Source organism: Onychomys torridus, chromosome 8, assembly GCF_903995425.1.
Source record: "Onychomys torridus chromosome 8, mOncTor1.1, whole genome shotgun sequence".
Classification (NCBI taxonomy): domain Eukaryota; kingdom Metazoa; phylum Chordata; class Mammalia; order Rodentia; family Cricetidae; genus Onychomys; species Onychomys torridus.
In genome coordinates this window covers 67,554,527-67,579,878 of record NC_050450.1, presented here as the reverse complement: position 1 = coordinate 67,579,878, position 25,352 = coordinate 67,554,527, and the positions used below count along the sequence as shown (strand labels likewise).

The 25,352-nt window shown below is 42.4% G+C and overlaps 1 protein-coding gene across 3 annotated transcripts; it reads left to right on the top strand.

Moving 5' to 3' along the window:
• The first annotated feature begins 6,634 nt into the window (after window positions 1-6,634).
• Wsb1 (WD repeat and SOCS box containing 1) lies at window positions 6,635-24,486 on the top strand. Of its 3 annotated transcripts, XM_036196200.1 has the most exons (9): window positions 6,635-6,970; window positions 11,841-12,009; window positions 13,810-14,078; window positions 17,196-17,327; window positions 18,745-18,845; window positions 21,180-21,352; window positions 21,960-22,073; window positions 22,813-22,920; window positions 23,372-24,486. In XM_036196200.1, the coding sequence occupies exons 1-9, from the start codon at window positions 6,931-6,933 to the stop codon at window positions 23,529-23,531; spliced, it is 1,266 nt and encodes a 421-aa protein (XP_036052093.1). In that variant the 5' UTR covers window positions 6,635-6,930; the 3' UTR covers window positions 23,532-24,486. The 3 variants fall into 3 exon arrangements, with proteins under 3 accessions (XP_036052093.1, XP_036052095.1, XP_036052094.1); XM_036196202.1 differs by lacking the exons at window positions 6,635-6,970; window positions 11,841-12,009; window positions 13,810-14,078; window positions 17,196-17,327; window positions 18,745-18,845 and adding an exon at window positions 19,729-19,865; XM_036196201.1 differs by lacking the exons at window positions 6,635-6,970; window positions 11,841-12,009; window positions 13,810-14,078; window positions 17,196-17,327; window positions 18,745-18,845 and adding an exon at window positions 19,729-20,837.
• The last annotated feature ends 866 nt before the right edge of the window (window positions 24,487-25,352 follow it).

Sequence of the window (25,352 nt, the reverse complement as noted above, 5' to 3'; positions counted from 1 at the left end):
CCCTTTCTTTCCTTTCCCACTAAGGCATCTGTCTGACTTCTGCGCTGGCGGTGGGTGGGCTCAAATGCACGGGCTTGGGCGGTTTCTAAGACTTGCCCTAACTTACCTTAACTTCACCCACTCATTCTCAAACTGCCTTGAGAACCACAGACTGGTCTAAAAGCAACTGAGATCTAAACAATTAAGTTTACAATAATCGGGATGGCTCCTAAGCCAAAAGGAATCAGCTTATAGCCTCAGGCAAGTCTTCCAAAAGGATTGGTTTACAGTCTGCCTACTGGCAGATCTTCCAAAACCTGTCCTTAAGCCACCAATCATCAGGAAAAATTCAGGACATAGAGTAAAATCCATCTCTTGTTCTGGCTAAAAGTTAAGTATCTGGAGAACAAGGCTCTTGACCCCACGGGCAAAAGAGTCATCTGTGGCGGTTAAGGTGTGCCAGGAAAGAAAAGACCGAAAGCAAAATTGCCAAATGCTGGCACTCACTGACTCCCAAAAGCTGTTGGGTCCCTGTTTTAAATGAAAAAGGCCACGGGCTAGCGAATGCCCTCCCAGGCCATCAACAGCCTAGAAAGACAACCAGTCAGCTGACTGCCCCCAGGCGCCAAGACGCACGGGTACAGCAAGCTAAGACCTCCAGCAAACCTAGGCTTGGCTACAGACACAGCAGGGAACCCAGAACTCAGCAGGGAAGCGATCAGTTCCATTCCTTCTGGACACCAGAGCCATTGACTCAGTCCTGGGAGTTTTAGGATGTCACTCCTCCTCTCTATTGTCGGGAACAGAGGACAGCCTTACTTACCTCACCAGATTTAATTGTACTTTCAGAGTTACTTAATGAAAAAGATTTCCAGCTAAGATAAGAGCTCATTGTCTCATTTCAAAGTTACCGCCTGTGTTTCTCATGTGCATACAGACAGGGCCACGATCTTTGCCTTATACCTAATTTTAAAAAAATAAGTTCTCTTCCACTCTCAAGCTCCAGAGGAATAAGGTATCACCCCTTTCCCACATAGAGCCGGAGGCAAAAGGGACCATCAAAATATCCAGGCGGTAAGGATATAACAATCTATCACTGTTCAATACTCAGCAACTGATCACCTGTGTTTCCCAAACGCTAAACTAGCAAAACAAGCAGGTGCCTTAAACAAACCACCTCAAATAAGGCTTGTCTCGGGTAAAAAGAACCAAGCAGAGTACTAAAGCATCACAGCCACTTTTAACATGTCTCCAACCAGACAGGCCAGATCTACCTCAGATAAATGTCAACTCCAAAAATAAAATAATAATGAGTCTTTTCTCTAAGCTTTTATGTCACCAGTGTCTTGTCAGATAGAAGGTTCCCAGCCACACCATGGAGGACGGACACAGCTACAGGACTTCATCCCAGGACTTCAGGCAGCTTCCCCATCTCCCCCCAAGAACCAATCAACGTCCACCATTCAGCCTGAAGCAGTCTTTGAGAGAAACGGCCCATACCCATCTATCCATGTTTTTTTTTTCTTTTTTAAAACATGAGAGTCGGGAATGATAGATAATTACATGTCCACACGGTTGGGCTTGCCTGGTGGACCGCCTAACTATTTCCGGTTCAGAATAGCCATCTCCGGGTCAGACATCTTGTGGGACCAGGACTCTGTTGCATAAAGCGCATGTAATCTATGCGCATGAGTGGAGTACCCACAGGAGTTCCTGTACGCATACACGGCCCAACCTTTAAAAAGCCGGTGCCATCTTGCATGAGTCTCTCCCCTCCACGTGTGTTTCACACAGGCTTGTCACCTCTATCCTCTTTAATAAAACTCTTCCGTGGTCTTGTCATGTTCGGGACGTGTTCCTAGCGCCACTTAAATGCTAACATCAGCCTCCCAGGTTCTGGGATTAAAGACCTGAACCACTGTGCCTATTAACATTTGTTGATGCATGTATTTATGTGTTTAAATTCTGTCTGTCAAGCTTAATCATCAGAAAACTGTATTCTCTTTCATCTAGAATCTCAGACTTAATACTGCAGCATTTGAAACTCCTAGGCCAGAATCCAAACCATAGATACATTGTGTGTGTGTGTGTGTGTGTGTGTGTGTGTGTGTGTGTGTATGTATGTATATCTGTTGGTGTGGGGGTATATGCATTCGAGTGCAGGAACCTAGGAAGGTCAGAGGCATTTGTGAGCTATCTGACCTGAGTGATGGGAACTGAACTTGGGTCCTCTGAAAGAGTAGCAAGCACTCTTAACCACAGAGCCATCTCTCCAGGCTCTAAATCCTGGATAATTTTTAGATAGTATCTTGGGCTTAGCTAAGGACTAGCTTGACAGGGCTATAGTACCAATATCAGAGAGATTCAAAAGCAAAACCAAGCAATTCTTTTATGCTCTACAACAGTGGTTCTCAACCTTCCTAATGCTGCAACCCTTTAAATACATGTTGTGGTGACCCCCTACCATAAGAGTACTATTGTTGCTACTTTATAACTGTAATTTTGCTACTGTTAAGAATTTTAATGTAAACATATGTGTTTTCTGATTATCTTAGGTGAACTCTATGAAATGAACATTAAACCCTACAGGGGTCTTAACCCACATGTTGAGAACTACTGCTCGGGGTTGGTGATTTAGCCCAGTGGTAGAGCACTTGCCTAGCAAGCGCAAGGCCTTGGGTTCGATTCTCAGCTAAAAAAAAAAAAAAAAGAACTATTACTCTACACTATACAGACTCAGTGAAGTATGGTCCTTAGGCCTCTAATCCCAGCTCTCAGGAGGGGAAAGCAGTTGTCAAATTCAAGTGTCTCTTTGGGCTTAACTACTTAGTAAATCTATCTTTACACACACACACACACACAGAGTCGCAGAGTGTCACATCAATACATGTTTTCCAAGCTGGTGGGGAGTACAGAGTCAAAAAAAAAATATTGGCAATCTTTTTCATTTTTTTAAAAATATTTATTTATTTATTATGCATATAGAAGAGGGTGCCAGATCTCATTGCAGATGGTTGTGAGCCACCATGTGGGTGCTGGGAATTGAACTCAGGTCCTCTGGAAGAGCATTCAGTGCTCTTAAACTCTGAGCCATCTCTCCAGCCCTCATTTTCATTTTTGAGATTTAATCATGATAGGAAATAACACATTTCAGAATTGTGTTTGTTCAGTTTGTGTGTCTGTGCATGTGAGTGTGAAGTGGTGGTAAGTGGGGCAGGTGAAAGTTGTACAATTTATTAGCATTCTCTCTCTTCCTCTTTTTCTCTTTTCTTTTTTTTCTTTTTAGTTTTTTGAGACAGGGTTTCTCTATGTAACAGCCCTCACTGTCCTGGAACTCGCTTTGTAGACCAGGCTGGCCTCGAACTCACAGAGATCCGCCTGCCTCTGCCTCCTGAGTGCTGGGATCAAAGGCGTGCACCACCATGCCCAACCTCTTCCTCTTTTTCTTTCTTGAGGTGGGGTCTTGCTGTAGCCTTGGCAGACCCGGAACTCACTATGTAGACCAGGCTGGCCTCAAACTCAGAGATACACCTGCCTTTGTCTCCTGAGTGCCGGGATTAAAAGAGTGTGTCACCACACCTGACAATTACCTTTTATCTTGGTCTCAGCTGGTTGTTGCTTTAAGTAAATATCACATTCTCATACTTATAGGAAAGAGATACATTCTTGTTTTTGTTTGTTTTTTGTTTTTGTTTTCCATCAAGATAGAAGAATCCTAGAACTTTGGCCCAGGTTAGAACCTGTTTAGTGATTTGTCTGAACTTCAGAGACTTACATAAGTTGTTTGAGGTTTAGGTCTGTCCCCCACAGACTCCTGTGTTGAAGACTTGGTTCCCACCTAATGGTACTATTTTAGGAGGCTGTGGGAACCCGAGAAGGGGAGGTCTATTTAGAGGAAGTAGGTCAGTGGAGGAGTACCTCTAAAGGGCATTCCTGGGCTCTCTGTCTTCTTCACATTCTGTTTCCTGCTCACAGTGAGGTGAGAAACCTCCCCTCTCCCCATGCTCCTGCTGCCATGACATTTTGGCCTAAGTGCATGGAGCACACCAGCTAGGGACTGACTTTCTAAAACTGAGAGCCAAAATATGTGTTCCCTCCTTGAAGTCATTCCAGAAGGTATTTGCAGATGATGAGGATGAAGGACTAGCCCAGGGATGCACATGTGCATGCGTCCTTAAGTATCTCTAAATTTTAGTGAACAAAGAGGTGCCACAGCTGTGACCTGCTTATAGCCATGGCATCAGGGGAATGCAGCCACCTTGTTTATGACCCAGCAGTCAACCTGACTCACATGTGCTGGCATCTGCCTATAATCTCAGAATTGGAGGCAAGGGGAGAAGTTAAAAAAGTATAAGTTAAACAATTCTGTGAAAAAGTCATGCAAATAATTTACAAGCAGACACAAAGAGTTCTTTTGCATGAATTTCTATGGTATAGTGTATGTAATTTCAAGTCATAACACAGAAAAAAAAAAAAAAAAACCAACCAAACAGAAAAATAAGAACAGTGTTAGCCAGGCCATGGTGCACATGCTTTTAATCCCAGCACTTGAGAGGCAGAGGCAAGTGGATCTCTGTGAGTTTGAGACCAGCCTGATCTACAGAGTGAGTTCTAGGACAGTCAGGACTACAGAGAAACCCTATCTCAAAAGAAAACAGGAAAAAAAACCAAAAACCTAACCCCCCCCCCCAAAAAAAAAAAACTCAGTGTGATTTCTATACAAGAATGACTCACAAATTCCAGCTTTCCGGATTCTTTGAAGATAAAGATCTCGTGTAACCAGGGTGGCCACATACTTGCTACGTGGTAGCAGAATGGCCTTAAATTCTTGATTTTTCTTATCTCCTTTTCCCAAGTGCCAGGCATTCAGGCATGCACCAAAGTCACACTAGGTTTATGAGGTGCTGGGAATGGAACCCATCCCTCCTGTACACTAAACAAACACTCTGCCACCTCCCACTGTACCCTCCCACTTTGGCCCTGCAAATTTGTGAAACATTCCATATGTTTTGTATGAAAACTCAAAAAAAAAAAAAATTAAACTGGGGAGCTAGCTAGAGGTGAAAATGCTTGCCATATAAACCCTTGAAACTGAGTTTGGATCCTCAGAGCCCAGGCAGCAGGTTACAGTTTACTCCTCTGTCATCCCATCACTCCTACAGAAAGGTAGGAGTTAGGAACAGGAAAGTCCAGAAGTTACAGGGACAGCCAGCCTGGTGTCCACAGCACTGAATTCTGAGACCCACATCCTAGGACGTCCTCTGACCTCCACATGCACTTTATGGCAAGCAAGAGCCTGCACCTAAACACATGTACACTCAGGCAAAAACATGCATATATCTCATACACACACACAATAAATAAATAAGTAAATGAGCAAGTAAATAAATACATACATACATAAATAATGAATAAAGTACAAAATTAGGAGGAAATGATGTTCTGTTTGCATTTCTTCCCTCCGACTCTGTTCAGCAGCTAGGATGATTGCATTGCATGATGTCCTTGATCAATATGTTGTCAGAAAGTAGCCAAGCAATTTTTTACAAAGAGGGGAGATGATTTATGTCTATTAATCATTTCACAATTTGAAGAATTCCTCCCTTGGGCAAAGGGACAAGGGGCATGCACTATGCGTTGTCATTTGCCATCTAAAGAGGTAGGCTAGGGGTTGGGGATTTAGCTCAATGGTAGCAAGGCCCTGGGTTCGGTCCTCAGTTCTGGGGGAAAAAAAAAAAGACAAAATAAGAGTTAGGCTAGGCAGATCTCTCTTCCAAAAGTGTCTGGAAAAAAAATCTAAGCCTTTACCTTTTGGAAGGAGTTCCCCTACGAGGGTTACTAAAATGCAACTATGTCATCTGTAGATGGTACCTAAATTGACATGTGGGCACACCCACACCATGATCCTCTCTGGTAAGGATAGCTAGCTGCCTCCTAGAGACTTAAGACTTCTGGGGAAGGGCAGATTCTGAGGTGGAAGTGATATTGGTCAGCTCTTCAGGCGGCCTCACTTTAGGGACCAGTGAGAACAGAGGCAGCCTCACTCCTTACCTCTGAGGCCTCCCCACTCTGGGTCTCCTTCATCAATTGAGCCTTTTCTTTTCTTTTTTCTACACGGAGAAACACGAACAGGGTTTCTCTGTGTAGTTTTGGTGCCTGCCCTGGATCTCTCTCTGTAGACCAGGCTGGTCTCGAAATTACAGAGATCCGCCTGGCTCTGCCTGGAATTAAAGGCGTGCGCCACCACCGCCCGCCCGACTGAGGCTTTTCTAAAGGCAGCTGGCTCCAGTCCTGAGAAATAGAGCATCACTATGCTAATTTCCATCATATCTCGTTCATCAGTGTGAGCTCCAGTTCCCAGGCACCAAGAAGCCAGGGATGTAGGTAGCTACATGGAGTTAAGCACCTGAAACGCCTAATTTCCTTTTTTTTTTTTTTTTTTTTTTTTTTTTTTTTGGTTCGGTCACGTGCATTATACAATCCTCCGCTGGTCCTTTGCCAAGGGCTTTCGACTTCGAAAGCGCCTGCAAGCTGCTCATTGAGGAGGGCTCACGCCCCTGAGTGGGCCCAGACGGTCACGTCCCTTGCGTCGGGAGGCGGGGCTTGTTCTGACGTCACTCACCACACCCCGCCTCCCAGATATTATCAGATGGCGCCCGCCATCTTGTCTCAGTGTCTAGTTTGGCGACGGAGGTGCTGGTTGGCTGTGTGGGTCTGTGAGTGGAAGGCGCGCCGGCTCTTTTGTCTGAGTGTCACCCGGTGACTCGGTCCCAGGCCTTCCAGTGATTTTCCCCCGGGCAGTCCGCACAAGCCGCAGCGGCCGCCCGCACTCTCGGTTTAGTCCCCTCACCCGGGAAGGACCGAGCCCGCGTCACGCCCCTCAGCCCCCGCCGAGTCCCTTCTCTGTCGCCGCGTCCGAATCGGGTTTCCGGATCAGACGGTGTCCCATAGATGGCCAGCTTTCCCCCGAGGGTCAACGAGAAAGAGATCGGTGAGGCCCGGGATGCAGGGGGAACGCGGGGACGGAGGGCGGGCGGCGAAGGGGCTGGCGCCGGGGCCCGGGGGGCAGCGGGGGTGGGGTGGGGGGCCGGGAGCAGCGGGAAGTCGGATGCCGAGGCCCAGGAGAAGCGGGGCGAGGCGAGGACCCGCGCCGATTGGCGGGAGGGAGCGGCCCCACGATGGGCGTCGGCCGGGAGTGAATGGACCCGCGCCTCCGAGCGGGGCCTCCGAGTTCCCGCGAGGCGGGGCTGGCGGCTCACCGCCCCGCGTACCCCAGTGTCACCATCACAGCTCGGCGCGGGTCCGAGATCCTGGGGTTCTCTTAGCGTGGGCTATGTGGCCTGTCTTCGGATCTCCTAAGCGGGTGATGAAAAAAGTGAGCTTTGGTGTTTTGAGGTGCGATAGGCGGAGGAGGCACTCCAGGGAGAAGGGAGCCTGAAGAGGTGCCAGCGGCGTGGAAAGCCTTTCCATTTTAAAGGATGGCCTTATGAAAGGGAAGGGTTCAAAGGAGGAACTGTTTTCCCTGTACACCCGGGGGAGCAGTGTGGACAGGCGGAGTGACGGGAGGGCTGTTGGACAGAGGATGAGGCCAAGCTGAAGACAGGACAATGGGAGTGGAAGGGTGTGGGCCAGACCTGCCCAGAGGCCTCCTTTGAAGCACTTAGCATTATTTAAATCCTCTCAAAGGAGCCAGCTTTGAGGCGTTTGAATGGGATTGAATGAAATCATTAGAGGACACCGAACATCACTTTTTAAAAAAAGTTGGCCCAGCACTTGAGGCAGAGGCATGCGGATCCGTGTGTGTTTGAAATCAGTCTGGTCTACATAGCCAGTTCCAGTAACCAAGGCTACGTAGTGAAATCCAGTTTGGAAAAATAAAAAATAAAAAGGTAGTGGCCACTGAGCAGAGAGTATTTGCATTTCCCTGCTCTTGAAGTGTGTAACTCTGGGGAATGTTCGGAGGAGGTATTTCTAGGAAGTGTTGAGAAGCTGGGGTGAATGAATTTCCTTTTTTTTTCCCCTTTGAGACAGGATTTCTCTGTGTAGCCTTGACTATCCTAGAACTCATTCTGTAGACCAGGCTGGCCTCGAACTCACAGAGATCCGCCTGCCTCTGCCTCCCAGGCGAAGTGTTTTGAACTTAACCCTGAAAATGAATTCATTATTATTAGCGGTGGTAGTGTAGGGATTGAACTCAGGACCTTCTAGCACTCTACCATCTGCTGCATCTCCTGCCCTCAGCTTCTTAGGATCTGACCAGTGGTTTTTCCTCCTATTATATACACCCCAACACTGTACCTTTATCTGTGCTTTGAAAACTTTGTTGCCCTCTTTTTCTGACGGAATGAATAGTGCTTCTCGGAATACCTGCCAAGGTAGGACCATTCATTCATTAAATGACTGCGTATTTTTAAGAGTTTTTCCCCCTCTTGTATGTCTCCTTATTTTCTGGCTATAATATAAATTAAGTGCCAAATGTCTTCGAATTTGGCCTTCTGTAAGCCGATTTTTTATTTCTTTGTACGTGAAGTGTCATTTGGAGACAAGTTTAGACATTTACTTATCTCTGTATAGCTCGGTGTCTATGACTACAACACCTCCACCCCCGGCACTTACTGTAATCATGTCAGGTTTGGATTTTCATGTACGTGCTCAATGAAGTAGAGGCAGGACTTGATGAATGAGGAAAGAATTCTAGGACATCACTGCCTTGAGCTACTGCCCTCTTTAACTAGACCCTGTCACACTTCCTGTCTGCTTAGGAAATGGGAGGCAGGAATGTGAAAAAGAGCTTCAGTCTGGTTAGCCTGGTTCAGCAGTGACTCATGATGTAACTGCTGTGCAGATATCACTAAAGTTTAGGGCCAGTTTCCCATGGCCCCTTCAGCGTTGGCACCTTATCCAGGCTCGTGAAATTATACATTTCTTATGATGCTAACATTAAACAGATGCAGCCATTAAATTTTTTTCAAAGTACTTTAGTGTAAATGTTGCTCAAGGATGGTAATGTTTTACTAGTCAGTACTTGAGTATTTAAAACAGCTGATTAAAGTATAAAAATCATTTGGTGTGTCTGTTAGCCAACAAGGGAACATGAAGGAGATTAGAAAAACATTGACTGTGTAACATTTATTTTTCAGTTTTTATAGTGGTACTAGAATTTCTTGCATTGAGGATGAGTTAGCTTGTTGTGTCATAGTGTTTGAAGCAGCCATGTCCCACATCCCTTACTAACTCTGTATAAAGAAGAGTGGACAAATGACTGTGGCCAGGGTTTCTTGTTTTGTTTTTCCTTAAAATACAGACTTGAAAATCTTGTGTGAGGAATATAGTATTATACTTAGATTAACCTGTTCTCTTTTAAAGCTAATACTTCCATTTCCTTTTTTCTTTTTTTTAAGTAAAATTTTAAAGCTTATTTCCTTTATTTGTGAATAAGGTCCCTTCTACTAAAATTAATTTTGACCAGTAGATGGAGGTTTAACAAGAATCCCAGTTTTTTGGTTTGACTTTGGGACAGGATTTCTCTTTGTAGCCTTGGCTGTCCTGAAATTCACTGTAGACCAAGCTGGCCTCACTCAGATCTGCCTACCTCTGCCTCCTTAGTGCTGTGATTAAAGGTGTGTGTCACCACCACCTGGTTGGGATGCCAGGTTTTAAGAGAGGCCTGGCATATGAAGAGAGCCCCAGTGAAAGGACCGTGTAATATTATATGCTTGGGGAAATGCAGGAAGCCTGTAACAGTGCTCTTTCTCAAGTGTATATACTAAAACCACTCTGCAGGCATCTGAGGCTCACCAGCTTGTGGATCTTATATCATGCTCATGTGACTGCCTCTTGAATGAATGTGAGTAAGTGGGGGTGCTCCACCACTGACAAATCCATCCCGGAAAGTACAATCTGGGTACCACTTTTCTAAGGGCCACTACCAACAAGAATTTATCCAGGAAAATGTGGTGGAGCTAATTAAGGTGGGAAAAGATAGGAAATGGGCTCAATTTTGTAATCTAAGGAATGATTGGAAAAACTAGAAATACTGTATCCTGGAAAAGACTCCACGAGAACAAGATTGCTAATTAGGCTCTCTCGGGACAGAATCAGGACTGAATAGGGGACAAGGTAGAAGGCAGACTTCAAAAGTGTTTTGTTTTGGTTGTTTTATTTTTCCCCTTGGGGCAAGGTTTCTCTGAAGCCCTGGAGCTATGTAGACCAAGCCAGTCCCCGATTTAATCCCAATTGTGGAGAGTAAAGGTGTATGCTACCACAGCCCAGCAGATTTTGAGTTATTAAAAAAGGAAAAATTGTTTAAGCAAAATAGTTTCTCTTTAGTGATGGATATCATGGTATTTTCATACAAGAAGAAAATTTCAGAATAATGTAGAAAAATGGATATTAGGCTTCTTTCCAGGGTTTGTTTTATTTACTTATTTGCTTGTTTGTTTGTTTCGAGACAGGGTTTCTCTGTGTAGCTTTGTGCCTTTCCTGGAACTCACTGTGTAGCCCAGGTGGGCCTCCAACTCAGAGAGATCCGCCTGGCTCTGCCTCCCAAGTGCTGGGATTAAAGGCCTGCGCCACCACTGCCAGGCTTTTCCATGTACTCATTTGTTAATGTATCAAATGGGGCCAGGAACATACTTGTGTTTTCCTATTTGCTAAGTAAATATTAATTGAACACCTGTCATGCTGGGTGCCATACTAGCTACTGATGAGGTACACAACACAGATTGTATGTTTTACTGAATGGGTCATCTCCCTGCCTCCCATACAAGGGCCTAATGCTTTCTAGGTAAGCATTCTACTGTTGAGCTATATCTCCAGCTCTCCTTCTGCCTTTTTAAATATCAGTTATTTATTTTGTGTAGAGGTTAGAGAACAAATTGTGAGAGTGGATTTTCCCCTGTCCCATGTAGGTACTAGGAATTGAACTACATATACCTGGCAGCAGGCTCATGTACCCACTGAGCCATTTTTTAAAAATTTACTTTTACTATTTTATGTATATGAGTGTTTTGCCTGCATATACATCTGTGTACCGTGTTCATGCTTGGTGCCCAAGGAGGTGATGCGCCTCCATGTGGGTGCTAGGAATCGAACCCAGGTCCTTTGCAACATTCTTGCTTTTAACCACTGAGCCAACTATCCAGCCTTGCCCTCCAGCTCTTAAAAAACTTATTTTGACAGAGTCCCAGACTCCTGAATGACTGGATCTATCTTCATATTTTCATTTATTTATTTATTTATTTACTAGCTAAATTTAAATAATCTAGCTAGCTAGCCTGCTCTGGCTTTGAACTGATCATGTAGCTGAGGGTGACCTTGAAATTCCAATCCTCTTTACCTGCTTTGTGCTGTGATGAAGATAAAGCCAGTATTTCTTGTAGGATAGCAAGAGCAGCTACTGAGCAGAAGGGTTCATAAATAAATGCTTGAAAGATCAAGATCTTAATTCCCCTTCCCACTTTCTTCAGGTCTGCCTCTCCAGGCTGGTCTTGAACTCATCTTCCTTCCTAAGCCTTCTAAGTGCTGAGATGATAAGTGTACCCACCATATTAGGGACATACTTAATCTTGCATTGGAAAATCATTTTATCAAAACAAAAATCTCTAAAGTTCTGTGGGTGGAAAGCAGACTAAATCCTGACTAAAAGAAAAGGAGAAAAAACTCAGCAAATTCCAAAGAAATGGGGGGGGGTCTCAAATCTATGTTGGTATGTATAATATCCCGGTTTGGTTTTGTCTTGTATAGGTATATATAGTATCCCGGTTTGGTTTTGTCTGGTATAGGTATATATAGTATCCCGGTTTGGTTTTGTCTGGTATAGGTATGTATAATAATATCCCGGTTTGGTCTGTCTGTTTTAGTGAGATCCCGTACTATAGGGGAACTTCTAGCTCCGGCAGCACCTTTTGACAAGAAATGTGGTGGTGAAAACTGGACTGTGGCTTTCGCTCCAGACGGTTCGTACTTTGCATGGTCACAAGGATATCGCATAGTGAAGCTTGTCCCGTGGTCTCAGTGCCTTAAGAACTTGTAAGACTTCTTTCTTCCTTTGTATTTGTAGAATTTACTCTTCTCTTTCAGTGTTGGGTCCCTTTATAAAATGTTACAAGTTTGTTTGTAGTTTGAACTCATGCATTGGTGGTGTGTAAAGAATTACCTGAGTTGGTCATGGTAGTGCATCCCTTTAGTCCCGGCACTTAGGATGCAGAGAGAGAGAGAGATCTGAGTTCCAGACCAACCTGGTCTACACAGTAAGTTCTGGGACAGCCAGGACGACATAGTAATAGAAAGACTGTCTCAAAAAGAAAAAAAAAAAAAAGAATTCTCTGGGTGGGTGTGGTGGCATTTGCCTGTAATACCAGCACTGGGAAAGCAGAGGCAGATGATCTCATGGTGTAGACTAGACTGGTCTACACAGTGAAAAAGGCTAGACTTAAATTTGTACATTGTAGAGTGTTTTCATATTTTTCTCAGACATCTATGCTCCTGCCCCTCCCCACTGAACCTCAGGGACTCATGCTGGAGCCAGTCCTTTGCCAACTAACTTACATCCCTATCTCCTGTTGAGTGTATTTGTATGAAAAGACAGATTAATTGTGCCTCATTAGTGTGTATGTCCTATTGTGTCAGATCAAGTGATCTTTGTTAGGTGAAGTTTTTTGCATTCACTTTGGATCTCACACTATTGGTTAACAGTAGTGTGGATTTCCTACACTTTATTAGTTAACAGTAGTGTGCAAACAGATTTTTCTTTAATAAGATAGTCCTACTATGTGGCCTAGATTGGCTTTAAACTCTTGATCCTCTCTCTGTCTCAGGCTCCTGGGTGATGCTATCATAGGTGTGAGAGCCACAGCCCTTAGCTAATCGGGATGGGTGGGTGGGACTTTAGTGTAGGACACCTTCAAACTCAGTATGTAGGCCAGGATGACTTTGAACTTCTAATCTTCCTGCATCTCTACTCAGAATTGCTGGAATGACTGGGGTGTACCACCACACCCCATTTATGCTGGGATGGAGATCAGACTTAGGTTTTCATGTATGCTATGAAAGTGCTCTACCAGCTGAAGTTTTATATGTCTTCTTTTAAAATTATAAAGTCAGTACGTTTCAATTGAAATTCGTGGGATCCCTTCGCTGCACAGGGTCCCTGAGGTTCATGATTTCTCTTCAAGATAGCCCTTTCTGAAGGAACTTAATCCAGTCTTGTCTATCATCCCACAATTCTGTGATTTGAGCCTCTTTTACCTCTGTTCGAATTAAGGATATTCACGACAGCTTCAAAGTTCTGAGGTCTCTGCCTTCTAATTTCTTGAAACAATTTACTTCGGGTTTATAAAAGATGAATTATGTAGTGCTTGGTACTTTGGCAAATGAACTAAATTAAATTAGTCCTTAAATTTCATCATGAAAAGTTACCATTTTAGTCATCATATCATCACTTCTGAACATAAACAAAATGCTTCAGGTCTTAGCGTCACCACTGGGTACATTCACTGTGATAGAAGCTGTCTCAGTTGATCCATTGGCCAGTGCTGGGCACTGACAACAGTACCCACTTCAAGTAGATCCAGGCTTACACTGCTGCTAAAGAAGTCCTATTGAAGACAATTTGGAGGAAAAATATGTTATAAATTACTTTCTTATTGAAGGTCTCAACCACTAATAGCTTTCATGAGTTGAATTTGTCTGGCCTCATATTTCAGGTACCAATTTTCCCATCTGTAGAAATCATGTTACAATTTTGTTGAAATTATTTAACAAGTGCTAACAATTAGTGTCTACAGAAGTACAGTATAAAGAATTCATTTTCAATCTTTCTCCCCTCAGTCTTTTACATGGTTCCAAGAATGTTACCAATTCAAGCAGTCTGAAAGTGACAAGACAAAATAGTAATGGTGGTCAGAAAAATAAGCCTCCTGAACACATCATAGACTGTGGAGACATAGTCTGGAGTCTTGCTTTTGGATCTTCAGTTCCAGAAAAACAGAGCCGGTGTGTTAATGTAGAATGGCATCGGTTCAGATTTGGACAGGATCAGCTACTCCTTGCTACAGGATTAAACAATGGTCGCATCAAAATCTGGGATGTATATACAGGTATGGATTCATAATTTCAAAGATGAACCTGATTATTCTATAATAAAGCACTGGAATGTATGATTTGAGGCTTCTGAAGTACAGAAAGGTGAAAATGGATGTGTCTTTATAATTGTTCTAAGTCTTGAGTTCATAATTTTAATTTAGGAGACTAATATAGATTTCATGCTTGATAAAGTATGCAAAGCATATATGGGTTGTATTTTAGTTAATTATTTATAAACATGCTTTAGTTTATGACTCAGCAAAATGTCTTACATGCTTTTTCAGTGATAGCTTAGAGGGTTTTGAGGGAAATACGGTTTTTTGTTTTTTTTTTTTATCCCAAACAGGCCTTAAACTCCCTGTGTAGCGAGGATGACCTTAACTCTGCTCCTCCTGCCTGCATCCTGAGTGCTGGGATTGCAGGCTTGGGCCACACCTCCCAGTTTTATGCAGTACTGGGACTCCAGGGCTTTGTATGCATGCTAGGCAAGCACCCTATCAACTGAGCATTTATCAACTACAAATCAGGGGTTTTTTTGTTTTGTTTTTGGCTTTTTGAGACAGGGTCACTCTATATACTCATGACTGTCCTGGAGCTCACTATGTAGATCAGGCTGGCCTCAAACTCACAGAGATCTGTCTGCCCATCTCTGCCTCCCAATTTTACTGGTGTGCACTACCATGCCCAGCTCCCAAATCTGATTCTAATAATGAATATCTAACCCTCAAAACAGTTTGGTCACTTTATCCAATAGCTAACCACATAGGTGAAAAGTTGAATTTTTTGCCATGTGTGGTGGTGCACTCTTTTAAACTCAGCACTCAGGAGTCAGAGGCAGGCCAATCTCAGTTAGTTTGAGGCCAGCCTGGGCTACATAATGAGTTCTAGGACAGCTATGTAAAGAGATCCTGTCTCAAAAATCAAAAAAGGAAGTGTTCAAACTGAGCATGGTGATACAGTTGTAATCCCAGTACTAAGAAGTCTCAGTGGCCAGCCTGGTCTACATTGCCAGTTGAGGGCAGCATGAACTGCATAGTAAGACCTTATCTCCACCACGTGGTAAAGGATTTGCTGAACATTGCCTCAAGCCTGGGGTTCAATGCCCAGCAATTCAAGAAAAAAGAAAGTTTGATTTTGCTCTAGTTTCTAGCATAGTCTGTGTGTTCAGAGATATAAAAGAATTTAAGTGGGTATTAAAGCGAGAGTACTCCTGAACATAGACAATAATAATGACATTTAGTTGGGGACAAGGAAGCAAACTTTGATTGGCTTATTAGAAAAAAAAAAATTAACCACAGGTTTTTCTGGAAAAGAAAACTTCCAGTAACTGATAAATCCTAAAATGTTTAGATACTATTAAAATTAAAAGTTGAGAGGTAATATTTGCTTTGGGGCATTTCATAGTCCAAGGTCAGGGAAATAAAAAGCAAAGAGAAAAGTTGATATATTTTTTTTATTATTATTAAATTTTTTTCCTCCATTTTACAAACCAACCCCAGTTCCCCCCTCCCTCCCTTTCTCTGCCCCCATCCACTCCTCAGAGTGGGTAAGGCCTCCCATGGTAGTCAAAAAAGTCTGGCATACCAAGTTGAAGGAGAGCCTAGCCCCTCTCCATTGTATCAATGCTGAGCAAGGTATCCCACCACAGGGAGTGGGTTCCAAAAAGTCAGTTCATGCATCTGGGTTAAGTCCTGGTCCTGCTGCCAGGGACCCCACAAGCATAGCTGTCACCCACATTCTGCGGGCCTAGTTCAATCCCATGTAGGTTCCTGAGCTGTCAGTCTAGAGTCAGTGAGCTCCAACTAGCACCGGTCTGCTGTCTCTGGGTTTCCCCATCATGTTCTTGACCTCTCTCTCTCTCTCTCTCTCTCTCTCTTTTTTTTTTTTTTTTTGGTCATTTATTGAAAGAGGGAGGAGGTCTTAAATACAGACTTACAGCACAATGGGGGAACCACGGTTGGCAGAAGTTCACTTCTGATGTTTTTTGGTTTTTTTTTTTTTTTTTAAGCTGAGGATCGAACCCCGGGCCTTGCGCTTGCCTACCATTGAGCTAAATCCGCACCCCTGCTCCTGATGTTTTAAAATCTTGCATCTAAGCAGTTAACACCCAGTGTGCTGGATTCACAGATGAGGAGTTTCCCTTAAGCATTCTGGAGGGTGGAATCTCGAAGGGAATTACATAGGGAAGATATCAAGGTCAAGGTCAGCAAGCTAGGCAACAGTTACCCAAAACGGGGTCCAGGGACCTACAGGTCTCCCCCTCCCCCCCTTTTACTAAAAAATGAGCTTCTGACTTAGGTTCATGGGACATCAGCAGGTCACCTTACCCGTCATGGAGACCCTGTCCAGGCCACACAGGTGTTCTGTCTTAGGTTGGTGGGCGCCCCCCCCCCCCCAAGGCATTACCCATCTCTGAATACTCATTATCATACAGGCTCAATTGTGTGAGAACTGCAGAGTTGACTGTTGCCAAAGTTGATATTTTTTGTTTTAAAGTCGTACTGGGGCTGGTGAGCTGGTTCAGCAGGTAAAGGTGCTTGCTGACAAGCCTGACAGCCTGATTCTGTGTCCACATGGTAGGAGAAAGCCAGCTCCTGGAGATCGGCCCCAGGTACGCACACATACAAAATAAAGTCATAGTGTACAAATACTTAGAAAAGATCTGGGGGTTTGCTCACATTTCAGTCATTCCTTTTACATTTTTCTAGTAAATGCAGGGTTTGTTATCTTGGGAGGAAATTACTTAAAAAATCTGTTAAGTAGTGAATCCTCACAAGTAACAATAGCCACTAATTAATAAGTGAAATAATTTACTTCATAGTACTAGGAGGTACTCAAGAATGTTGGTTCATTTTTTTGTTGTTGTTGTTGTTTTTGGTTTTGTTTGTTTGTTTGTTTTTCGAGACAGGGTTTCTCCCTGTAGCTTTTGTGCCTTTCCTGTAACTCACTCTAGCCCAGGCTGGCCTCCAACTCACAGAGATCTGCCTGGCTCTTCCTCCCGAGTGCTGGGATTAAAGGTGTGTGCCACCGCCGACACCCAGCCTGGTCATCTTTATAGTTAACAAAACTAAAAAAAGAATATGAGAAATATTGATCCTGTCTCTTTTTTCCCCTCTTTCAATCACATTTAGGAAAACTCCTCCTTAATTTGGTAGACCACATTGAAGTGGTCAGAGACTTAACTTTTGCTCCAGATGGGAGCTTAATACTTGTATCAGCTTCAAGAGATAAAACTCTCAGAGTGTGGGACCTGAAAGATGATGGTATGTATGTCTTGTCTTTGCTCCAGCTGTGTAAATGAGATCGATCAGTCAATCCTCTCTCTCTCTCTGTCTGTCTCTCTGTCTGTCTCTCTGTCACTCTCTCTCTCTGTCTCTCTCTCTCTCTCTCTCTCTCTCTCTCTCTCTCTCTCTCTCTCTCTCTCGGCAGGGTCTCCCTGTAGCCCTAGCTGGCCTGGAAATCTCTATGTAGCCCAGGCTGGTATCACAGAGATCCACCTGCCTGTCTCCTGAGTGCAGGAATTGAAGGTGTGTGCCACCACACCTGACTTGATGTGACTATTGAGAGTGGTTACGGGATTACCGCCCTCGCTGCACCCCAGCACACCTGTAATCTTAGCTCTAGTGGGCAAGGCAGGAGAACTGAGAGCTGTAGGCCAAACTTGGCTAGTTAGCAGGGTACTATATCAGAAAAACACAAACAAATGGCTTGGTAACCAAGGGGTCTTTTTTCTTTCCGTTTAATACTGGGGAAACAAAAACATAGATTAAGCCAGCAGTTACTATTATAAACCATCTTGACACTGCTCAGAAACTAACCACACAGACCTATAATTCTAGTTCCAAGGGACCTAACACCTTTTGGCCTCTGTGGTACACAGACATATGTGCAGCCAAAACACTCATATGCACTAAATAAATGAAACTTTTAAGTTAACTTTTAAGCAACAAATTCATTCACCCAATAAAATTTAGATTATAGCTTGATTTATAAAGCAGGATTTATAATGTGGTTAAATGCTCGTCAGCATGGATCATAAATTCTTTCATTAAAATAAATATTTTTCCCTCTGATCTCACAGAAAAGTATGTTGGTATTCTCATTTTTTTCTGAAACATGTTATCTTGATGTTAACAAAGTTCTATCATTGAGAGAAACAGAAGTGAAAGCATACCAGGCTAAAATACCTGCTCTGTCTCCTAAGTGCTGAGATTAAAGATATAAATTAGCGTGCCTGGCTTTTACATTCCAAAATGTATTATTTGTGTATTCATGTGTGTCTTTTGGGGGGTGGGCGGTATATTTATGTTTGGGTGCCTGATAAAATTACATGGCCTCCAATTCCAGGAGTTACAGGCAGGTGTGAGCGACCCACTTAGGATGCTCCTGACTACTGAATAGTGTCTCTCAAGTCCCATGTAATTTTATCAAGCAACAGCTACTACCCTCTGAGAGTCCGAGCCAGCCAGGCTACATAGAGAGACCCAGCCTTGGAAGGCAGGCATGCAGGCAGGCAGGCAGGCAGGCAGGTGGCAGATATTGAAGGCCTCTGTATCTCTCTCTCTGTCTGTCCACCGATATTTCTTTTTTCGGCTATGAAGTGTTGGTAAGTGTAGATGACAGCGATGCAGTGTTGCTGAGTGGAATGCTGCTCCTGACATGCTGCTCCCTTTTCTTCAGGAAACATGATGAAAGTATTGCGAGGACATCAGAACTGGGTGTACAGCTGTGCCTTCTCTCCCGATTCCTCCATGCTGTGCTCAGTTGGAGCCAGTAAAGCAGTATGTGTCAAAGTTCTTGGACATGTATTGGGAATTGAATGATAATGTATGCTTAATCATTGTAAATCTAAGCAACCTATTAAGTCTGTGCTCGGTGTCATGAATATCTTAATGCTTTATTTCATGATGGAGAGAGTTTATTTGCATGTAGAAAATTAGTTATTTGTGAATTGAGAAATTGAATTGCTTCTAGAGATGTTTATAAACTGAAGGTTAGTTTTTTGTGAGATCTAGGAAAGTTGATGTGATATAGACAAGATCTAGTCCATATGTTAAGGTATTTCCTTGCTGATTATTATTTTTTTGTTTTTGTTTTGTCCAGTTTGCTATTTTGTTTTTTAAGTTTTGAGTCCCAGCTGATCCTGGACATTTAACTGAAAAAGAAAAAAACCCAGTAATTTAAAAACATAATGAAATGAGCACTCATTTCTGTGCGAGAGTGGATTACAGATGAAGCTGCACATTGTCTTACAGCTTGCCTGTTGACAGCTTAGGTAGTAACTGATGAGGGCTGGACTTGCAGCGAACTGTCGGGTTACTAGCTCCGAGTTAATGTAGTTTTAAGAGCTTAGCATTGAGTAGTTATGAAACTGGCTGAACTCCAGATATGTATAATGATCACAGCACGCTTTGGACTAATGGGGGTGGGGGTTGTGGCTAGATAAAACACATTTTATTTTGCTAAGAAGTATGTTAAAATGATAGTCGTGAATGTTAGAAGTTTAGAACAAGATAGCTTAGTTTGTTTTGTTTTTGTTTTTTTTAAATCATAAAACAAGCTAGATGTTGACATTGCTATTTTAGGCTGTGTGTTTTCCATATGCTTCTTGCTTTCCCTGTCACAGGTGGTGGCAGCAATATTGGTGTGATTGAGGGTATGCTGGCACCACTCGCACACAGGCGCACATGGTGTTAGCTGGGCAGAAAGAGTGGCATCTCTGGCTACCGGGCTGGGGGCGACCTTTACCATAGGATGAAGTAACCTTGCCTTCGGCTGCAAGGTGTACTGTACGTACACAGGTGCTGGTCGATGTCCACTTCTGCTTTTCTTTCTTTTCTTTTCTTTTTCTTTTTTTTCCCCCCCTTTAAAAGATAATTTCCCCCACAGTAAATTCCAGACTCCTGAGTAAATTGTTCGTCCATTTTGATGGAATTGAGAGTCTGACAGTTGAACCCAATTTAATGTAAAGAAATTGGTTTTTGAGTGCTTTCTCTGTTGTTTTTTGGAATTTCTTAAGATGCTGGCAGTGACTTAAATCATTGACCAGTTATTTATTATGCTTATTTCCTTCGGAAATAATGTGTGCAGACAGGAAGTGGCAGAAAGGACTGCACTACTCCGAGAGGAGGAAGCTGTCTCACTAGGCCTGCTGTAAACTTCCAAGCTTATGGTTAATCTAACAGACTGCAGTAAGCATTAGAATCCTGTCTAGAGCTCCTTGGGAGGCTGAGGCAAGTGGATCACAAGTTCAAGGCCAGCCTGGGCATCTTAGTGAGACACTGCTTCAAAGCAAAAAAAACCAAAACAACAAAACAACAACAAAAAAAGAAACAAAAAAAGAAAAACGAAGCAAAACTTATTTAGAACCTTCTGCACAGTCTTTGGATGTTTAAAATCTAAACTATGTGAGCTTGTTGTTAAGTAATTTAACTTTTATGCTGAAAATGGCTAATGATTATAGTCAGCTTGAAAAAATAAGACTTAATTACCAAAAAAAATGTAATTATATTATTTTATAAAATAGCATTTTCATTTGTGTGATGTGGTTTAACATCTTTGTTGTTTGCCAACAAAATTACATTTGGCTATGAAAATTCTCTTTTCTTGCAGTATCTGTTTCTCTTCCTAGGCTCTCGGTGGTGACCCAAGCCTTTTGTAAACAAGTGATTATCTCAAAGGGAGATGCCAATGGAGTAACAATTTGCTAACATTACATTTTCTGTCTGTATCTATTTTTAAAAATTGGTAGTTTCTGGAAAAAAGCAAAAGGGGTTTGTAATACTTAACCCTATTTATTTCTGTATATTTTAGTTAATTAGTTTTTGGAATAAATGGATTTCAGTATGCGGTTAAATTGCATTGCCTTTATTTTCCCTTTAGGCTTATTTTTTAAATTAACATTTAACAGAAACATTTGAAATAGAAATTTGCATGTCTGCTTTAATTAACTTAAAGACTGATTTTTAATCTATGACACTGAGCATATTCTTTAAATTACTCATAATTTGTAATTAATTTAATGTAATGTTAAAATAGCAGTGGTAGTTTAAGATATGCCCCTTTGTCCTCTGTGTCTGAGTGAAGCTGTAACATTTGCCTTGTTACTATTGCAGGCTTTCCTTTGGAATATGGATAAATACACCATGATAAGGAAACTGGAAGGGCATCACCATGATGTTGTAGCTTGTGACTTTTCTCCTGATGGAGCATTGCTAGCTACTGCATCTTATGATACTCGTGTGTATGTCTGGGATCCATACAATGGAGACATTCTGATGGAATTCGGGTGAGTACATGAATTATCCCAGACTGTAATCCAATACTAGCTATCAGTATGGCTTTGAAGAAGTTATGTGAAAAATTAGAATCCCTAACAAAATGTCAAATTAACAATCTCATAAATTAAAAGTTTTCCCATTATATGAGCACTTAAATAATGCAAAGCTTTAGATAAACTCAGAGTAAATATGGCTCTTATTGGGTGGGCCTTGGTATTTAAGTGTCTGGTTCTGTAGAGATGTAATATACTAGAGTTTCATGCCTGGGGAAAAGGTTAGACAGAAGCCGGACTTAATGTTGTGTGCCATGTGGGAAAAAGGGGAACGGTTCTTTCAGAAGCCCTTGCTTTGGTTGGCAGTTCTAGCAGGGAAGCACAGTTAGTTCCTGTGTACCCTTGGCTGAAGAACAGTCCTCTGTTGGGGACTGTCTCCTGACTGAGCACACAACTTCTATTACATTTAGCTTGACTGTAACTGCTCTCCTCTGTCTTGGTTGTACCATTGGAGCCCCACTTGAAAATCTTACTCAAAGGCCAATGAACTTGGATACCAAGGCCGTTTTGTTTCCTGAATTTATTCTTCTAAAATACACTGAGACTACGTCTCTGACCCCAGGCACCTGTTTCCCCCACCTACTCCAATATTTGCTGGAGGAGCAAATGACCGATGGGTACGAGCTGTGTCTTTCAGTCACGATGGACTGCATGTCGCGAGCCTCGCTGATGATAAGTAAGTATTTGGGGTGTAGTTTTGACTGTTCATACCTTATAAAGGTTTCATTCTTCTTAATGATAACGTGCTTTAATAATAACATGCTTTAAGTCATAACACCTTTCTAGTGAGGTTCAGGTGTTTTGGGGGTGGGGCTTGACAACACCTTGCTTTTTTGCCTCACTGGCTATGGTGGTACACACCTGTAAAATTGGTGGCCATTACTTTTGAGATTAGGCAATGTAGAAGAGAATAAAGCAGATTATGTTATTTTATCTGTAAGAAAATGAGAAAGCTTCCAATTGTGAACATTACAGTTTCAAACACTGAGGTTACAAAGCCATGCATTGTGATCTCTTTGGCGTTCATCCAAATTGCCAAATGGTATAGAATATAAAATAGTATATAAAGTACACTAGTATCATTGAGCTAGCTGAATGTGGAGGCTCACACCTGTAACTGTAGCACTCTGGGAGCCTGAAGCAGGGGGATTCCAGCTTGGGCTCTGTAGTGAGACCCTATCTCAAACAACAAGAAGTTACTATTAGCTGGATGGAGACGACACATGCCTGTAATCCCAGCCCTTGGGGAAATAAAGGCAGGAAGATGAAGAGTTTGATGCTGGCCTGGGTTACATATGAGTCTGTCTCAACCAAAGTCCCCGTGATCTCTGCAGTGATTTGTGTGTGTAAACTCTGTGACTCAGAACACAGAAGCATTGTTTTCTGATGCACTCCATCGCTCATTTCCCTTCCAGAATGGTGAGGTTCTGGAGACTTGAGGAGGATTGTCCAGTACAAGTTGCACCCTTGAACAATGGTCTTTGCTGTGCCTTTTCTTCTGATGGCAGTGTTTTAGCTGCTGGGTAAATAAATACTCTTTCCTATTTGTTCTTTTTCTTTTGATGCTTTGTTTTTGTTTTGTTTTGTTTTTAGTTTGTATGTATGGGTGTTTTGCTTGCATGTCTGTACACTGTGAGTGTGTAGTGCCTATAGAGGCCGGAAGAGTGTGATCTAGGACTGGAGTTCTAGGTGTTTGTGAGCCACCATGTCAGTACTGGAGCTGAACTCTGCTCTTGTGGGAAGGCATCGCGTGCTCTTAATAGCAGAACCATCTCTCTAGCTTCTTTCGTTTCTTAACAGAAAAAGTCCTGTAAATTTCCTAAACAAACTAATCCTGTTACTGCCTTGTCCTGGAGTACATCATTGCTACTTACTAAATCTAAAGTAAGATTGTGGTTCTGATAATAGAGCTAGCTGTAGGGATGTGGAATATGTGTAGTTGGGTGACTGCTTCTTTTTTTCATTTCTCTTAAGGACACATGATGGAAGTGTATATTTTTGGGCTACTCCAAGGCAAGTCCCTAGCCTTCAACATTTATGTCGCATGTCAATCCGAAGAGTTATGCCCACCCAAGAAGTCCAGAAACTTCCGGTTCCTTCCAAAGTTTTGGAGTTTCTCTCCTACCGGGTTTAGAAGGAAGACCGCCTTTCCTGGTGGGGCCTGACAGAACACTTTTACAAGACACACCTCAAGCTTTACCAACCATAGCATTTGTTCATAAAGGCTCGGAAGATTTATTTAATTTGATTGACTCTTATACTTCGTTTCTTTTGTTAGTTGAACTTTTAAAGCCTATTTATAGACCATAAGGAGAAATATTTCTGAACATATCCTGTAATTTTTTTAAAAGATTAACTGTGAAAACATATACATACCTGTATATATTTAGATGCAAGCTGCTATGTATTGAATGGACCCTTTCAGTTTTCTAACTCTTAGTTCTGACCTGTATATACTGCTTCAGTAGAGCCATGGTGTATATATGTGCTGTTTGTTGGAACAAATCAGTGGATTTTTGTTCTTTTGTATTGGGACACTGAGTTTCGATGATGCAGAATTAAAGCAGAATTGCCTCATAGGAAATGGGATTGGTTAGGATGGGTGGTGTCGAACTGCCTGGAGAAAGAGAATTTTTGTATATGGCAAAGATTTTCTGCAAGAATGGTGTCAGGAAGTTTGAATGTGACATTTTTAAAAAGAGCCAGTAAAAAAGGTAGCTAGAAAAGTTGTTTCTCTCTAGGCCTTAATTTTGGAAAGCAGCTGCTTATCCCTCAGAGAATAAAGTATTATACATTCTTGTCAGTTTGAAAAATACACCTACTGCATTATTGCTAAATATTTTGTTAATACTAAGGGACAGTTATTTTAAGGTTGTGGTTTTTTTTTTTTTAAAGAAACAAACACATACTCTGTTTCTGCAGAGAATATTGGTGACTTACCAAAGAGAAGCAATAAAATGTGTCTGCTTTTGCCTTCTGTTATTTATCTCATCTGCTGATGTTGAGAATGTATGCATTATGTAAAATGCTTGTTTTATATCTTTGTTGAGTTTTTTAATTAAAAGATAAAAATAATACATTGCAAGTTCTTTCATGTGTTGCTACTTCTGTCTCTCTGCACTGTAAGGTCCATGGTGGCCCACAAGCACACAAGACAAAACAAGGAGGAAGAAAGAACCCACGTGACCGGAAGGCATTGATTCGTGAGCACATGCAGGCCCTTGTGTTCTGGGCACTGCTGTAGCTGCACTTATTTAGAAGCACCCAAAGCTGTAGAACAAAAGAAAACAGCTTCTGAGCTAAAGAGTATCTGTTAAAAAGCTGATAGGCTCAAGTTAAACCTGCTTGGTTAAATGATAGAGACTGGTGGTCTAGGTCCTCGAAGAAGGCAAACCACACACTGTTAGCCGTGCGTGATCTCCACTGAAAATTTCTGCTGGCTATGTTAACGTATGCGGAAGCGGTTATGAAAGCCAGGAAAGAATCTGAAGCAAAAGCACCTCGAGCCTCTTTTTTTAATTTCACTTAAGTATTTACTATAATTTTAAGATTTAAATATATGAAATTATCCTTAATCTCCACATGATTATTTCTTTTCTAGAACTATACAAATAGCAGTCATGCGAAGATACTTAGTTGAATGACCCACTCTGCTTGAGATGGCCCCCGTGTTTGCACTCAGTGCCGCCACAGAAAGCGACACAACGGAATGGAAGACAAATGAGAACATGCCTGAGCTTCCCTTTGTCTTAGAGGAAGCAGGGCAGCCCAGGCTGCCAGTTCTACATGACCAAAGGGAGGAAGGAAAAAAGGTGGTTGGGCTCTTTCTTGGGTCAGATTCTGATTTTAGATTGAAGTGGGTTTTTCTTGTATATTTATTCCTTGTCTAAGCCATGCCATTTGGAGAATTGGCAAGAGACTATTGACGTTCAGATTTGATTGCATGAAGTTTTTT

Excerpts from the sequence above, each read along its gene's own strand:
- Wsb1 (XM_036196200.1), top strand. The coding sequence starts at position 6,931 with ATGGCCAGCTTTCCCCCGAGGGTCAACGAGAAAGAGATCG. Across the intron at positions 17,328-18,744 it reads GTGGGACCTGAAAGATGATG|GAAACATGATGAAAGTATTG; the intron begins GTATGTATGTCT and ends CCTTTTCTTCAG. Across the intron at positions 22,921-23,371 it reads GGCAGTGTTTTAGCTGCTGG|GACACATGATGGAAGTGTAT; the intron begins GTAAATAAATAC and ends ATTTCTCTTAAG.